The sequence below is a fragment of the Ruditapes philippinarum genome, unplaced genomic scaffold, assembly GCF_026571515.1.
Source record: "Ruditapes philippinarum isolate M1 unplaced genomic scaffold, ASM2657151v2 ctg4098_1_1_1_1, whole genome shotgun sequence".
In the NCBI taxonomy this organism is placed as follows: domain Eukaryota; kingdom Metazoa; phylum Mollusca; class Bivalvia; order Venerida; family Veneridae; genus Ruditapes; species Ruditapes philippinarum.
The window spans coordinates 60,013-77,819 of NW_026860239.1; the positions used below are offsets into that span (position 1 = coordinate 60,013).

General features: G+C 32.1%; 1 protein-coding gene across 1 annotated transcript in view; it reads left to right on the forward strand.

The window, feature by feature from the left end:
• The window catches only part of LOC132759340 (calpain-15-like), a 54,207-nt gene that overhangs the window by 26,175 nt on the left and 10,225 nt on the right, over positions 1–17,807 (forward strand). The window contains exons 5-9 of the mRNA XM_060751096.1: positions 1,923–2,106; positions 2,606–2,811; positions 4,840–5,023; positions 6,748–6,776; positions 14,980–15,147. Coding sequence (XP_060607079.1) covers positions 1,923–2,106; positions 2,606–2,811; positions 4,840–5,023; positions 6,748–6,776; positions 14,980–15,147 — 771 coding nt within the window. The remainder of the gene's footprint in view (positions 1–1,922; positions 2,107–2,605; positions 2,812–4,839; positions 5,024–6,747; positions 6,777–14,979; positions 15,148–17,807) is intronic.

Sequence of the window (17,807 nt, forward strand, 5' to 3'; positions counted from 1 at the left end):
TGTGATGTCTGTTTTGAAAAACCCTTGTAAATGAAATCTTGCCTTAAAAGACCCTAAAAAAATGAACTGATTAAAGGTAATGAAAAGCCCTAAGATTTGAAATTTAAACTTTTGATTGTAAATTCTACATTGTATTTAAAAATTGTATGAAAGTACAGTAATACCGAAACCAGTAGAATTTTTAATGAAATTAGTTAAACTGTCCCCATGTTTGACATGTAGTTCCTCCTTATACCCTTTCAACAAAATTGTAAGAATATTGAAGGAAATGTAATTTTCAATTAACATTGGTCATAGTGCTTATAACCACTTCCCTAGCTTTTGATTTTTAAGGCCTTAAAGAAATCCTTTAAAAAATCCTTACATTTGCTTCTGAAAATTTGTATGAATCAAGTATTTACTTTCTGTTTGCTTAAGCAAAGATGTTGATGAATCATAAAAAAGTTTAGAAATAAAACTAGCCAAATTGGATTCAATAAATTGGATAATTTTAACATAAAATTACAGACTTCGCTTAAAATTTCCTAAAATTGTAATTTTTTCGTAACACACTTTATATGAATGTTCAATTGATATTAGTCATTACACATTGTCATAATAACATTTTAATTTTGTTAAATCTTCTTCACTATAAGATCTGCTTTGACAAAACAACTGCTCTGTTTTGTGTGGGCTCATGTGATTATAAGTAAAGACATCAAATTCATTTGTGGGAATTACTAATAGGAAGCTTTCATGAAGTGATTTAAATTGTATGACGAGGGATATCAATTCAACAAATTTGCTCGAATTTAATTTGTGATTGTTTTGTTTTCAAGGTTATTTTTTAGGTTATTGGGAATATTTAAATCACTTGAGATAAAAAGGACTTGAATATTTGTCATCTATAAACTGATTTGCTTTGTGATTGTTTTCCACTGATTTTTATCAAACCTATGAGACAGCTCCTTTAAAGGAACAGATTTTATTTTATCTATTTTTGATGTCAAGTGGTTGAAGATGTTTAGTGTAAGAAAGTAATTAAAGCTTAATTGACATTTAAGGAGGTAAAATTCCAAAAATGGAGAGCTGGCTGCTGATTGGCTCATTAAAAAACATTCTGTACATTTGATTGGTCAAGATTTAGATTAAGCATTATCATATACATCTAAGGTATAATTTGTCATAGGGGTGATGTCTCCCTCGAGAATTTGAGATATAGATTTTTATATTTTTTCTCAAGCCTTTATTGATACATTAAATTGAACAGGAAACCAAGAAACACCTACACTATGAGTCATTTAACTAATAAAAAAAGGTAAAATATATGGTTACATCATCAATACGATCAAACACTGTGTTAAATTCCATTAAGAGTAAAGACTGCATGAAAAAAAGTTATAGTAAACTTGAACACTATATGAAACTGATTCCCCTCTACAGAGCACCTTTCCCCCCTTGTGACAGAGGGATGCCTTTAAAGGTCGAGGCATCAGACTTGAAGCCACCATTTATCTCTGCATGATTGTAAGGGGCGACTAAATAGGTTCAATTACTGGAGTCTATGCATCTCTTAGCTCCAGCAGGTGAGGTGGTTTTGACGCCTTGTGTTGCAGCAATGCTTAACGTTTGTAACACCCAAGGTTAGCCAAAATCATCTTTCATTTTTTAGTGCCATTTGACCTAAATTTTGTTATTGCGTTGTAAAACCAAACCAAACAAAACAAACAAACAGAGCACCTATCATTTCAAGGAGTTCTAGAAATTCTGGTGTTATTTTGTGCCTCAAATAATGCATGAACTGGGGCACTTGAGATCCTCCACAGGGAAAGCTGTTAAGGCACCATAATTATAACCTTTGCAATATAAATGTGACTTAAAACCCAAAATTGAAAATAAAATAAACACCAAGGGTTGTTAAATATGAATTGTTATATAAACAGGTTTTTAAGTGCTCTAGCTGTATTGGCCGAGCAGCCTGAACTGATCAAGAAAATCATCCCGACGAAGGATTATTGTCCGGAAGGTGTATATCAGGTGCGGTTATGTAAGGACGGCGTGTGGCAGATAGTCTTAATAGACGATGTCTTACCATGTAATGAAAATGGAAGGCTGATATTTTCTCAGGTAAAAATCAACATAATTTATTGTATTTTGAATTTGAAAAAAAATAAGGAAATTAAATACGATATCTTATCAGTGAGAGAGATAACTTATATCGAACACTGTTTATTCCCAAGTTTGAAATTTTTTTTATCATTTTTATCATAATAAAAATAAATAAAATAAAAATGAAAATATTTCTTAAAATGATAGTACATAGCTCATCTTTTAGTGATTTTGTATTGAAATTTCCACTTCAGCCATGCAAATTAAACTCAAATAATTTATATCAATGTAAGAATTTAAGCATTACTATGATTTATAACTATTAATTTGTGCCAGGCCCTAGATTTTGTGAAAATTCATACACTTAAGCATTTTCACTAGTATGGGAATAGTGTCACTACAATTTTGTTTTTTCATTTGAACAATTTCAGATCATGATTACTTGTTTTAAGAGACCACTTTTGGATATTAACCATTCATATAAAGAATTTAAATATATGTTGTTTTTTAATTTCAGAATAAAGAAAAGTTTGTTGATGATTCATTTCCACCGGTCGACAAATCTTTGTATAAAGACCCTAGTAGTTCGTTAGCTCGTCATTTAGTTCAGTGGTTACGCTGTGATAAGATTCAGTCGCATCGCTCTGAAGACAAGGTGCCGTGGGTTGTTTATAGAACGCCAATGCCAGATGACATATCACAGGGAGAATTAGGGAATTGTTGGTAAATATTGTAATTTTGAGTGATATTCGCTTTCTACTTCATTAAAGCAAAGATCATATTCCATGATTAGCTTAGCTTTTGAAAAACCGTTGAATGATATTGTGATGTCAGTTTTGAAAAACCCTTGTAAATGAAATCTTGCCTTAAAAGACCCTAAAAAAATAAACTGATTAAAGGTAATGAAAAGCCCTTAGATTTGAAATGTCAACTTTTGATTGAAAATTCTACATTGTATTTAAAAATTGTATGAAAGTACAGTAGTACCTAAAGTGGTAGAATCTTCAATGAAATTAGTTAAACTGTCCCCATGTTTGACATGTAGTTCCTCCTTATACCCTTTCAACAAAATTGTAAAAATATTGAAGGAAATTGTAATTTTCAATTAACATTGGTCATAGTGCTTATAACCACTTTCCTAACTTTTTTAATTAACATTGGTCATAGTGCTTATAACCACTTCCCTAGCTTTTGATTTTTAAGGCCTTAAAGAAATCCTTTAAAAAATCCTTACATTTGCTTCTGAAAATTTGTATGAATCAAGTATTTACTTTCTGTTTGCTTAAGCAAAGATGTTGATGAATCATAAAAAAGTTTAGAAATAAAACTAGCCAAATTGGATTCAATAAATTGGATAATTTTAACATAAAATTACAGACTTCGCTAAAAATTTCCTTAAATTGTAATTTTTTTCGTAACACACTTTATATGAATGTTCAATTGACATTAATCATTGCACATTGTCATAATAACATTTTAATTTTGTTAAATCTTCTTCACTATAAGATCTGCTTTGACAAAACAACTGCTCTGTTTTGTGTGGGCTCATGTGATTATAAGTAAAGACATCAAATTCATTTTGTGGGAATTACTAATAGGAAGCTTTCATGAAGTGATTTAAATCGTATGACGAGGGATATCAATTCAACAAATTTGCTCGAATTTAATTTGTGATTGTTTTGTTTGCAAGGTTATTTTTTAGGTTATTGGGAATATTTAAATCACTTGAGATAAAAAGGACTTGAATATTTGTCATCTATAAACTGTTTTGCTTTGTGATTATTTTATGCTGATTTTTATCAAACCTATGAGATAGCTGCTTTAAAGGAACAGATTTTATTTTATCTATTTTTGATGTCAAGTGGTTGAAGATGTTTAGTGTAAGAAAGTAATTAAAGCTTAATTGACATTTAAGGAGGTAAAATTCCAAAAATGGAGAGCTGGCTGCTGATTGGCTCATTAAAAAACATTCTGTACATTTGATTGGTCAGGATGTAGAATAAGCGTTATCATATACATCCAAGGTATAATTTGTCATAGGGGTGATGTCTCCCCCGAGAATTTGAGATATAGATTTTTATATTTTTCTCAAGCCTTTATTGATACATTTAATTGAACAGGAAACCAAGAAACACCTACACTATGAGTCATTTAACTAATAAAAAAGGTAAAATATATGGTCACATCACCAATACAATCAAACACTGTGTTAAATTCCACGTAAGATGAAAAAAATTATAGTAAACTTGAGCACTGTGTGCAACTGATTCCCATCTACAGAGCACCTTTACCCCCTTGTGACAGAGGGGATGCCTTTAAAGGTCGAGGCATCAGAATGGGAGCCACTGATATCTCTACACGATTGTCAGAATCGACTAACTGGGTTTGCATTACTGGAGTCTATGCATCTCTTAGCTCCAGCAGGAGGTAGTTTTGACACCTTGTGTTGCAGCAATGCTTAACGTTTGTAACACCCAAGGTTAGCCAAAATCATCTTTTATGTTTCAGTGCCATTTGACCTAAATTGTGTTAGTGCGCTGTAAAACCAAACCAAACAAAACAAACAAACAGAACACCTATTATTTCAAGGAGTTCTAGAAATTCTGGTGTTATTTTGTGCCGAAGGGGCATCTGAGATCCACCTCCATCGGGAAAGCTGTTAAGGCACAATAATTATAACCTTTTGTAAAATCAAAACAAAAAATAAAATAAACACCAAGGGTTGTTAAATACGAATTGTTATATTAACAGGTTTTTAAGTGCTCTAGCTGTATTGGCCGAGCAGCCTGAACTGATCAAGAAAATCATCCCAACGAAGGATTACTGTCCAGAAGGCGTATATCAGGTGCGGTTATGTAAGGACGGCGTGTGGCAGATAGTTCTTATAGACGATGTATTACCATGTAATGAAAATGGACGGCTGATATTTTCTCAGGTAAAAATCAGCATATTTTAATTTATTTTGTATTTGAAAAAATAGGGAAATTTAATTATATTAATAAATATGATTTCTTATCAGTGAGAGATAACTTATATCACTCACTGTTTATTCCTAAGTGTAAAAATTTTCTTATTGTTTTTATCATAATAAAGAAAAAAAAAGAAAAAGAAAAAGATATTTCTTAAAATGATAGTACACAGTTCATCTTTTAGTGATTTTGAATTGAAATTTCCACTTCAGCCATGCAAATTTAACTCAAATAATTTATATCAATGTAAGAATTTAAGCATTACTGTGATTTATAATTATTGTGCCAGGCCCTAGATTTTGTGAAAAGGTGATTATGACTGATTATAGACATTACACAGGTATCAATATGGAAATAAATGGCATTGATTTTTGAATAATTGAAAATGTGAAGGTTTTGAATCCTTTCGGAAAAAAAATATATACCGTATATATCGTTGCATGTTTTATTATCGTAGCATGTTTTATTAAAATTTTCTTTTCATTGTTTAATGAATAGAAACTATTGCTCAATATGACAGGCAGATTTAGGCTTTTAAAGGCCTTAATAATAACTTACTTTCATAGAAATGAATATTATATAATTTTATTGACATTTGATTAATTTGTAGACAGGTATACTGTATGCTTGTTGTATATCTTGTGAAACATATGACATACGCATACAGTTGTCCTTCGTAAATCTAGTCCTCATGTACATGATTTCTTCTTTAGAATTTGAGTTAACTTTCACAAACCTAGTCCTGAGCTTGAGTTAACTTTCACAGACCTAGTCCTGAGTTTTAGTTAAGTTTTACAAAACCAGTCCTGAGTTTTAGTTAACTTTCACAAACCAAGTCCTGAGTTTGAGTTAACTTTCACAAACCAAGTCCTAAGTTTGAGTTAACTTTCACATACCTAGTAGTGAGTTTGAGTTAAGTTTCACATACCTAGTCCTAAGTTTGAGTTAACTTTCACAAACCTAATCCTGAGTTGGAGTTAACTTTCACAAACCTAATCCTGAGTTGGAGTTAACTTTTACAAACCTAGTCCTGAGTTTTAGTTAAGTTTCAAAAACCAAGTCCTGAGTTTGAGTTTAACTTTCACAAACCAAGTCCTGAGTTTGAGTTAACTTTCACAAACCAAGTCCTGAGTTTTGAGTTAACTTTCACAAGTACCAAAGTCCTGAGTTTGAGTTAACTTTCACAAACCTAGTCCTGAGTTTGAGTTAACTTTCACATACCTAGTCCTAAGTTTGAGTTAACTTTCACAAACCTAGTCCTGAGTTTGAGTTAACTTTCACAAACCAAGTCCTGAGTTTGAGTTAACTTTCACATACCTAGTAGTGAGTTTTAGTTAAGTTTCACAAAACCAGTCCTGAGTTTTAGTTAAGTTTCACAAAACCAGTCCTGAGTTTGAGTTAACTTTCACATACCTAGTAGTGAGTTTGAGTTAAGTTTCACATACCTAGTAGTGAGTTTGAGTTAAGTTTCACATACCTAGTAGTGAGTTTGAGTTAAGTTTCACATACCTAGTCCTAAGTTTGAGTTAAGTTTCACAAACCTAGTTGTGAGTTTGAGTTAATTTTCACAAACCTAGTCCTGAGTCCCAAGTGTCTGTGAACTGTATAGAGTCATGTCAGACTGGTGCCATAGTGACACTATAAGAATTATTGAATTAATGAACCATGATTAGAAATTCCCTGTTTACAGGCCAAGAGGAAGCAGCTATGGGTAGAAATGTTTTGAAAAGGGAAAATGGCAAAACTAAAAAGGGCTGTTCCCGAGGCCCTTTTACCCGGGGGGAAAATGTATAGAAGGTCTGGCAACTTTTTGAGGGGGTTTTAACCCAAATTGTGAAAGTTTTCCCCCTTTTAAAAGGAAAATATAATAAAATTCCCATTTTTTATTTTTGATATTCAAAAAAATTATTTTGGGTTTATTAAACACACTGTGGCTTTTGTTATTATTCATAAACACTGATGGTAATTCACTTGGAACTTTACACATGTTTTCAAGGTCAATAGTAGTAAGGTCAGGGGACTTGATCTGATTAAAACTAAATTCCTAGAACATCTTATTTATGATACAGTATGGTCTTTTAAATATTCCTTATTTACATTTGCACTTCAAAGGTCACCAAATTCTATTTTCAACAACTCAACCTGGAAAGTTGCCATTATTATTATCTAACAAACACAAACAAACAAGGAAATACAATATAATGAAAGGAATGTATGGTAAAAATTATTACTTGTTTTAAATAAACTGTTTCAGCCAATAAGAATGAGAGTTACAGTGTGGATGTAGACCTGATTTGGGCTCGACTACTAAGCTGTAGAGAATCAAGGTAAATATTGTAACTGTGTAATCAATGCAAGAAATTGCTTATACTTGTAAAAAAAGTTTATGCAAGCAGTAGTGGAAACTAAAGTTCTGCTCCTCAAAATAAGGATAAATTTAGACTGGGTCTTAATCTCAGCAGTGAAAACAAAGTTTTTCTCCTCAAAATTGAAGTTTTAATTTTGTGTAGCGGCATGGCGGAGTGGTCAACGCATAGGACTAGTACTCTAAGGATATTTGGCCATGTGGGTTCAAACCCTGTCAAGGACACTGTTGTTTCCTCGAGCAAGAAACTTTAAGCATATAATTAAGTATTGATTGGTTCCAGGAACAGAATCGAAAGTGTTTCAGTAAGTTTTAGCTTCCAACACAATCAAATTTACAAAAATATGTATAAACTAAAATTTAAGGATAAATTTAACCTATGTCTTAATCTTTGAGCACTCATTTGGCAATATTTTTGCCTGTCTTTCTTAAAATACTATTACAATTAAACCAATATTCTTAAATCCTGAAACTTGACCCCTGACAAAGAGGAAATAGAATTAATTTTTTTGTGACGAAGTTGCCCAAGATCTTTCCCCAAAAGCTTACTTTTTGGGCCAATACGGGGTTTGCCCTTAAACCCAAACCGGGGAACTATTTAAAAGGGTTTTTTTTGATAATTTTCAAAACTTTAACGGGCGAAGGAAAAACTTGACAAAAACAAATTTTTTGCAAAGGGCATGAGGGGGGGAAAATTTTCTGGGATTGATCTGGGACAATTTCCCCTACTTTGAATAAACTAAAAATTTTTTTAAATTTGCGTATTTTTATTCCCCCTATAAATTTGGCATATAGCCCTTAAAAATCAAATTTTTGCTTTTTTTACCCAGCTCAAATTTTTACTTTTTGGATCCCAAAATGTAAGTAAATGCAAAATTTGGAAAAAAAATATTAAAATTTTAATTTTCGTTTGTTTCTTTACTGTTTTCTAACGTTTTGCTAAGTCAGGGGTTTTAAAATAAAAATATCAGCATTTACCAATAAAAATTTCTCCTAAAATTGTCATAAAAAAAAAGAAAAAATTCCCCATATCCAAGTTTTATTTAACAACATAACAAAATTATATGATGAAATTACTGTATGAAAAAAAGAGTAGAAATTGGACTAGTATTGTTATTTCGTAAAAAAAACCCACCAAATTGATACTTGAGCCTTAGTAATAAATTTTACCCAAAACCCTTTTGAAATGATTTTATTTAAAACCTTTAATATCTGAAATTTAAATTAAATATCATTTTTAATTTGGGGGTTTATTTTTAAAAGGGGCCCAATTGTGTTTAGGGTTTTAAAGTGAAAAAAAATAATCAGGGGTAAAACAAAATTTAAACTTAAATTTTTTTTTTAAATTGACAAAGGGCCCTTTTCCCAACAGGAAACCAGAATGTTTAAAAGGGAAACCCAATTTTAAATGTTTTTAGTTAGGGAAACACGGCCAGAAAAAAATTTTTTAAGGCTACAGTGAAATATGAAAAAAATAATGTCACAATGAGGCGGGCCAAACAGGGAAAAAGCCCTGGTAATAGAACACGGACGTCCCAGAAAATTTATTTTTTAAATTTTTGGTTTTTTAAGAGTATTTTTTTTTCCTTTTTAAGGAAAATATAAAATTCAAAGAAGTCTTAAATTAATTCAAATTTACTTTTTTCAAAAAATTTATTTTTTAAAAAAATAAAATTAAAGATAAAAATAAAAAATAATATATAAAATAAAATTAATATTTGTCGTTTTTTTGGGTTGGGGTTAAAAGTTTAAATTTGAAAGGTGTTCGCTTTATAATTGTTTTTGAAAATTTAATGATTTTGATTTTTAATGGGGGAAATTTTCTTTGATACTTTGATTTTTGTCCTTAATTTAAGGGCCTTATTAAAAAAAAGTTTTAATTTGTTGTTATTTTTTCATTATTATGATTATTCTTAATATTTATTATTTTATTCCATCTCATCATTATTACTCTCATTATTGTTATTTATTATCATTATCTTATTTATAATTATTATTATTATTAATTATTTTATTATTATTATTATTATTACAAGAATCGTAACTTACATGCTACAACTATTACAGTGAAATGTCTTTTTGCCACTTAACCAGATAATAAAAATTAATGAAAAAGTAAGAAAGCAACCTTTGACTTATCTTAATTTGAAACAATGGACTTGCCCCTGGTTTTTATTTGGAACTGTCCCATCTTCTAAATTTTTAGGGATTTCCAGTATGCAATCTTTTGTATCATCCAAAGATGTAAAATTATAATTTGATATTTAAACAAGTATCATAGTACTAGGGTTTTAAATAAACAAAAACTAAACTAGGCTTAAAAACAAAAGACTTTTTGATACAAAAAGTAAAAATAAAGCTATAAAAGTAAGTCTACTTTAAACTTTTCAAGTTACTGCTGGGAAAATGTCAACGATTTTGTGTAAAACCAAACAAAGAAATGATAGTAATTTTTTCTTCCTGACTTTTATTCTTTAGCGTAAAGTTACGAAAGTGTATACGTGCGAGAAACCCTTAGGCCATGTTATTCTTTGTTTTGTTTATCCAAAACAAGGAAGTAAATTGTTTTTTTAATGCATCAATTTTTCACTGTCCTTTGGAGGCAATTTAATTTTGAAAAAGAAAAAAATCATTACAACTAAAAGGAGTTGCAGGATGCCTTACTTAAAATCTTTGTTTGGCTAACATTAATACTCCAAACAATAACTAATTGTGTTCTTATTTAACAAAATTACTCACGATGTTAATGTAATCTTGTTTATCATGATTTAAAAGGGGATGACATCCCCGTAAAAAATGTATGTTTTACTTTTTTAAATGGATCGTAAAACTTTCAATTTCTTTTTTATTTTACATTTCTTTTTATTTGTTATAAAAGGTGCCCTTTTAAAAAAGGGACCTTATGCCCCTGGGAAAATTCCCCCTATTAAATTTTTTTTCTTTTGAAATGAAAAAAACCTAGTTTGATAAAGGATTTTTTTTGAGGGATTTTTAAAATGTTGACAACCAAAAAAAACCCCAATTTAAAGGGCACCCCATACACCGTGCTTGTTTCCTATATTTAAAAATTTCCAGCCAAATTTTTTCATATAACCTTACAAAAAATTTATTTGGGGTTGATGGCCCTAAAAATCTCCCCCAAAAATGTATAATACAAAAATTTTTTTTCCAAAAATAAACTGCCCAAAAATTTGGGTTTTTTTTGAACCTGTTAGAAAATTTTTCTTGGTAATTAAGGGAGAGCTTAGATATTTTCCTAACCTGGATCCGGGTCCACTAATATTAAAAAAAAACCATGTCCGTTTGGGTAAAGTAAGCCACTGCTTGGGTAAACATTTTATCTACTTTTTACCATTTATTGGGAAATTCTTGAGCAAAAAAGGTTGTTTGGGTAAGTTGATGGGGGGTTGTTACAAAGGAAGAATTTTACTTCAGACCCTTTTTTAAAACATGAGTGGATTTACGTTCAGTTTATTTTAGTCCCTTTTAAAAACATTAAGTAAAGAAATTTATGATAAAAATTTCCCTTTTTAGGTTTTTGAAAGGGTGCGTCCTGTGGTGGTGGGAAATGAAGCAGATGATTTTTTTTTTCCCAAAAACGGGGGGGGCGTTTTTCCCGGGATGCGTACTCAATTTTAGAAAGTTGGTGAAATACAAGGACCCTAAGTAAGTAAAAAATGGTATTTCGAAGAAAATTTAGCCCGCGACAGACAATCCAATTTTTAAAGGGTTTGCGACCCGGGAAGGGGGTCCAGACCAAAACCTTTGGGGGTTTCGCCGTTCCTTTATCAGGACCCCTGGGTTCGCCTTTCCCCTTTTTCAATAGAGGAAAAATTTATATCAAGTGACAGCCGCGCCCGGAAAAGGGGCAGGCTGGTCTGGAAACCCCCAAAGCTGGGCCCCAAAACCCAAAATTTTTTGGTTTTTTCGTGGGCATTTCTCAATTTATTATTTTTTTTAGTCGCATAACCCCTTTTTACGATTTCCAAACATTTATGTTCCCAAAATTTTTTTCTTTCGCTTTCTTGTAAAAAATGTTTACTTTTTCTGTGGTTGTTTTTTTTGAGAAAATTTAAACATAATTTTTTCCCCTTTCCCGGGGATATAGATTTTTTTTCATTCATTTTTAAATTATTTGTGGGAAATTTATATATTTTTAAATTAGTTTAAAAATGGATTTTTGCCCAAAAAAAAAATTTTACACTATTTAGGGCCCCTTTTTTTTTTTAAAAAATTTAAACAAATGAAAAAAGGCTAGCATGGTTTTCCCATAAAAAAAAGCTTTTTATTTTATTTTTTTGGGTTTTTCTTTTTCCCTTTTTGAAAAAAGGGGGTGAACTTTAGCCCCTTCCCCAAATTTTATTTTTTCTTTTGGAGAAAAAATTTTTTGACACCCGGCCCAAAATTGGGGCCCAAAAACATTAAAGGTGAAAAAAATTTTTTGAAGTTCTATAGTTTTGTTTGTATGTTTGTTATAACCTGTTATAACTGAATAATTACACATTATCATCTACAAGGAGATGACCAGAGTGACATAGTTACTTAACCCACACCCACTAATTTAACCCCTAAAAAATCAAACTTAGTCAAACATTCACCCTTTTCCCAAACATACCCAAAAAAAAGGTTAAACTGTTTATGTTTGTGTTGCCCCCTTAATTTTAAATGCATTCCGATTTTTTCTTTTTATAAAGCAAAATTTTTCCCAAATTTTTTTAAAACTTTTTACTGTAATAATTTTCATTATAAAAAATGGGATAGGGATTGACTGGTTTACCCACCTTTGTCAAAATTTTCCTGATATAAATTTAATGGTTTTACCTAACCAGTACATTTTCCGGATTTTAAATTTTGGGGCCTTTGGGTACCCCCACCAGCCACATTATCCAAATTCTATTAACTGAATAAAACCCCCACTCAGGAAAAATTATCCTGGGAAAATAATTTGAACCCCGAAAAACCCCTATTCCCAAACACATTTCCCGATATATTGAAATGTTACCCCCCTCAAATCCCCAATTTTTCCTTTTATTTTATTGGACCCCGGCTTTCCCCCACTCAAGTCAAATCCTTTATCCCAGATCAATATTGACTGGGGTACCCCACTCAGTGACATTATCCTGATATATTGACCTGGGTATCCACTCAGTCACATTATCTGATATATTGACTGGGTACCTCATCAGTCACATTATCCAGATATATTGACTGAAAAAAAAAAAACACTCAGTTCACATTATCCTGATATAAATTGGACTGAATTACCCCATTCAGTCACATTAATCCCCTAATATATTGACTGTGTACCCCACTCAGTCACGATTAATCCTGATATATTGACTGTGTAACCTAACTCCAAGTCCATTATCCGGATATATTGACTGGGTACCTCACTCAGTCACATTATCCAGATATTTATTTGACGAATACCCCTATTCAGTCACTTATCCTGAATATTATTGACTGTGTACCTAACTACAGTCACATTATCCGGGAATATATTGACTTGGGGACCCTTTTACTCCCGTCAACATTTTCCCGAAAATAATTTGACTGAATACCCCCATCCGGAAAGAATTTATCCCCTTATTTTAGGGGGTGGTTTTTCCTTTGTGGGGTTTAAAGGGGTCTGCCTCTCACCCAAGGGTCATGGGTTTTGAGCCCTCTTTTTGGGCCCACGAAACCCTGCTTTCTTCATATTACACCCAGTACTGGTTTTTGGGTTTCCCGGAAGCGGAAATCGAAAGTGGAATCTAAAAATAAAATTGGCCCCAAAGGAAAATTGTTTCCCCCCCCAATTTGAGGCCCTTTTATAAATATGTTTTAAAAACCCCCAAAAACCCGTTTACATTAAACCTTTATATATTGACTGGGGTACCCCACTCAGTCACATTTCCTTTTATATTATTGACCTGGGTACCAATTTCAATTTTTAACTTTTCCAAAATATTGACTGGAAACCCAACCCAGTCACATTTTCCTGATTATATTGAACTGGGGGTACCCAAACACAGTCACAAATTTTCCCGATTATATTGACTTTGGCGGTACCTAAACTCCAAGTCACATTATCCGATATATTGATTTTTGGGGTCCCAACTTAAGTCATATTATCCTCGATGAATATTTGACTGCTGGGTAACCAACTCAGTCACATATATCCTGATATTATTGACTGGGGTACCCCATCAGTACATTATCCTGATTATATTTGGACTGGGTTTTAAAACTCAGTCACTATTATCCTGAATATATTGGACTGGGTAACACTCAGTCATCCATTATCCTGATATATTGCTGAGAGGTCTTTTGGGTACCACTCAGTCACATTATCCTTGATTATATGACCTTGGGTAATCCCAACACCAGTCACATTATCCTTGATATATTGACTGGATTAAACCCACTCAGTACTTATTCCTTGATATTATTGACTGGTAAACCCAACTAGTCAACATTATCCTGAATATTGACTGGGTACCCACTCCCAGTCACATTTATCCTGATATATTGACTGGGTACCCAAACTCAAGTCACATTACCTGATATATTTGACTGCAGCGGTACCCATCAGTCACATTATCCTGAAATATTGACTGGGTACCCACTCCAGTCACATTATCCCTGATATATTGCCTGGTACCCAAACTCAGTCCATATTTAATCCCCAATATATTGACTGGGTACCCCACTCAGTTCACATTTATGCCTGATATATTGACTGGGTACCCTACTCAGTCAGAACATTAATTATTCTCCTTTACCTTTTATAAACATGGGAACTAAAAAATGTGAAAGCATTAAAAAAAAGTTATATTTTTAAGAGCCAGGCAGTCTGCATGTCCATGCCCAATCTTGGATTGACTTGTATAGCTGCGTGAAGATTACAGTTTGTGTAGATATGCCAGACTTTATTAGGCCATGGCAAAAAAAAAAACAAGTGCTGATTTTATGTCTAAGATAGATGTTACTTTTTACTATGATCTTTCCCATGATAATGAATGATACTTGATTTCAGTGTTTTGCTTTTTTCTAAGCAATTATCAAGTGCTACTTAATGTAAATCCAACATTGTATGCTTTAAATACACAAGGAAAATTTTATTAGATATGTCTTGAAGTGTATGAAGGAATTACGTAAATGGGTGTATTGAAATAATTTATTTACCTACTTGGAACAGGACAAAAAACTTATGTAATATCTATTGCTAGAAAACATTTGTCTTAGAATCAATGTAATTAACAAAAATTTAAAAGCTTCAGAATCATTTACCAGAAATATTTTTACAAAATGTAAGACCAATTATATATATAATTGTTTTCTTTGAATTTGTTTGTATTTTCATGTATGATAATGAAAATGATTCTACCCCATGTGTTTAGTTCTGGAAATGTTCATAATTCTTGAAAATGGCTGACATCCAGAAAATAAGGTATTCGGTACATGTTGTATTTCTTTATAAATCATAAATGTATATATCATATATATATCAGGGTATAAATAATAATTAGGCCCATTCCCTTAATATGAATAGTAATAATTCTTGAACGCTATTTTTTCCAGGTTGCTACGATTACGAAATCCATGGGGGCGTTATTCTTGGAAAGGTGACTGGAGTGATGACAGTGATATGTGGAAGAAAATTTCACCGCGCCACAAACAAGAGCTGATGCCTCATGGGAGTGGTCTCGGAGTGTTCTGGATCTCTTTGTCTGATCTCGTGAAGTATGATTTATCATTTTAATGATCATTATGCCTATAAAGATATGTCAGTCCGTTTTCCTCGGGTTAGCTCAATAAGTTGGACTGTGAATCGGGAGACCCGAGTTCAATTTCTGGACGGTGCAGGTCACTTTTGTTGTGATTGATCATAACATCCTTTTGTATGGTCATTCACACTGCACCTCTGCTCTGGTATGTACAGAAGTTTCAGTTCCTTGCAAAAGTGAAGGCAACTAGTACTGGTAAACTGCTTGACAGCCTGCCCAGGAATGATGCAGTGGTTGAAATGTGCTTTGGTAAATTCAGTGTGGCTTACTACCGGGATCTGGACTGAAAACTACCAACACCACCACAACCATCTGTTTTCGTCTCCTAGATGATGAAGGGTCATGTAGTGGTTGAACATGGGACTCCTTATCCAGAGGTCATGGGTTAAAATTCCTCTAGTTGTGAAATTCTCTTGTTGGACTTTCACAATCTCACCCTTGATGATTACTTGTTATGACTCACAGGAAGTCGTCATGTGACATAGATTTAAGGGCATAGATGGCATAGATTAAAGGTCTTGGACCTTAAAAAGAGATTTGGCATTTATAAGAATACATTTAAACAAACATTCAAACAAGACTTATTTCATAACCCAGCCCTTAGATTTGGCAGATGTTTAAAAAAGGGCAGACGGCCAAAAATAATAACAAAATAATTTTTAAAAACTTGAAACCTTTTTTACATTTAATTTTTAAAAATGAATGGGGTTTAAAGTATTATGGGGCATTTTTAAAATGTCCTTGTTTTAAAAGATAAATTTTTTATTCCCCCCCCCCAACCTTTTTTTAAATCCCCTTTTTTTATGAAAAAACCCAAAACTTTTTGTATGACCTACTTTGGGAAACCCTTTGATGTTTGGGTTTTTCCGTTTTTAACCATCTTGTTTTAAGTTTTTCCAAATTTTGTCATTTCACACTTATTAACACTACTACAAATTTAAAAACCCAGATGTAGATGGGACCTTTAAAGACTTTTAAAATGTCACTTTTCATTTTCAGGTTTTAAACAAAAAAGAGAGTGAAAATCAGGTCAAACAGTCGAAGGTCACTGTAAATAGCCAAACATAAAATTGGTCATTAAATGAAAGTGCAGTTTACTTTTCATCACTGAGAAAGGTTGAATGCAATGGTTCTCAATCAGCTCTTGTTATTGACCTTCTTAGTTTATTCTTATATCTTAATTAAGTTTTTTATCTTCCCCAAACATTTACGGAGATGTCTGTTTAACCTAGATATGTAATTGACCTAGATATCTGATTGCCTAAGATATCTTCCCCTTAATTGATCTAGATAGATCTTTAATTGGCAAATCGGCTATAGATTGAGATATTTGTATTAAATAATACTTATTTGCCTAGAATAAATATCTTTTGAGTTTTGAATTCAACAAGTACTGAACAAGGTGTGTTAATAGAATTTTGCTCAATTAAGGCCACTTCTTTTTTATTTCTTGGTTTACAAAATTTTTTTTCAAAAATGTCCGCACTGGGTGGTCGAAAAAAAAAAAAAAAAAAAAACCTCAAAAAGGTCTCATCGGGTATATTGTTAAAAAAAAAAAATCTTGTATGGTGCACATAAAAACAGACTATTTTGGTCAAAAATAGTTCATTCTCCTATTGACATTAAGCAAAAACAGTAATTTAAACATCTTTTTATTGTTGTTTTTCCTTAGTATAGCTTTTCATGTTAAACTTTTCTTGATACAAATGTTACCAAAAATATTTGCCATCTTTAGAAAAATAAAAATATAAACATTTATTATCTATATTGTTCTCATTTTTTCTTGGCATCACTTTATAAAGCATGCACTTCTCCATGCCCGGTTTATACTGATCGGATGTGTGTCCGAAGCGGGGTCTCGGCCCTGAGCATTTCGACGAAAAGAAAAATAACAGATTTAACAATATACTAGCAAATATAGGTAAATCAAACCATTAAATCTTTCTCGAGGAGGATATCGGCTCTATAGCCGTGCCGATGTCCTCATCAACGGCAGCCTTTAAAAAAGCCCGTCTGGTTGGCAAATCTTTAATTCCAAATTCCAACAAAATCAACTTGGAAATAAACAGTGCCGCTCAAGGGCGCCGCCATTGTTGTTTTACCATGAACTGTGGTAGTTATCCGAGGTAGGGTATGACTTAATACCAAATATGAGTGATATCCGAGGTAGTCCGAATGTTGTGTTATATAGATTCGTACTCAAAAATATTCGAATTTTCGTACTCATATTTATCGCGCTTATCGGATAATTTTTTTTGCATCGGGGGAAAAAAAAGTGGAAATTTCAGTTTTATTTTTTTTCCAATTTACAAATATTTCGGGTCGCCGGTTTTGTAAACCAAGAAATAAAAAAGAAGTGGCCTAAGCAACAGCTTCTCCCTAACAGTGTTTGAACCCACACAGCTAGCTATTCCGAAACGTTAGCTACTCTGCCATGCGACCACTAACTATAACTATGTTATTCGTTAGGTAGTCAAGATTTAGAGATTTATTTTTAAAAATTTCTTCAGAAAAATGTTCTTATTATGTCAAATATCATTCTATAATATATCATTTACATATTAGTTTGAATATGTAGTTATAAAATGACATTAAAATTGAGGACTGTCATAAAAT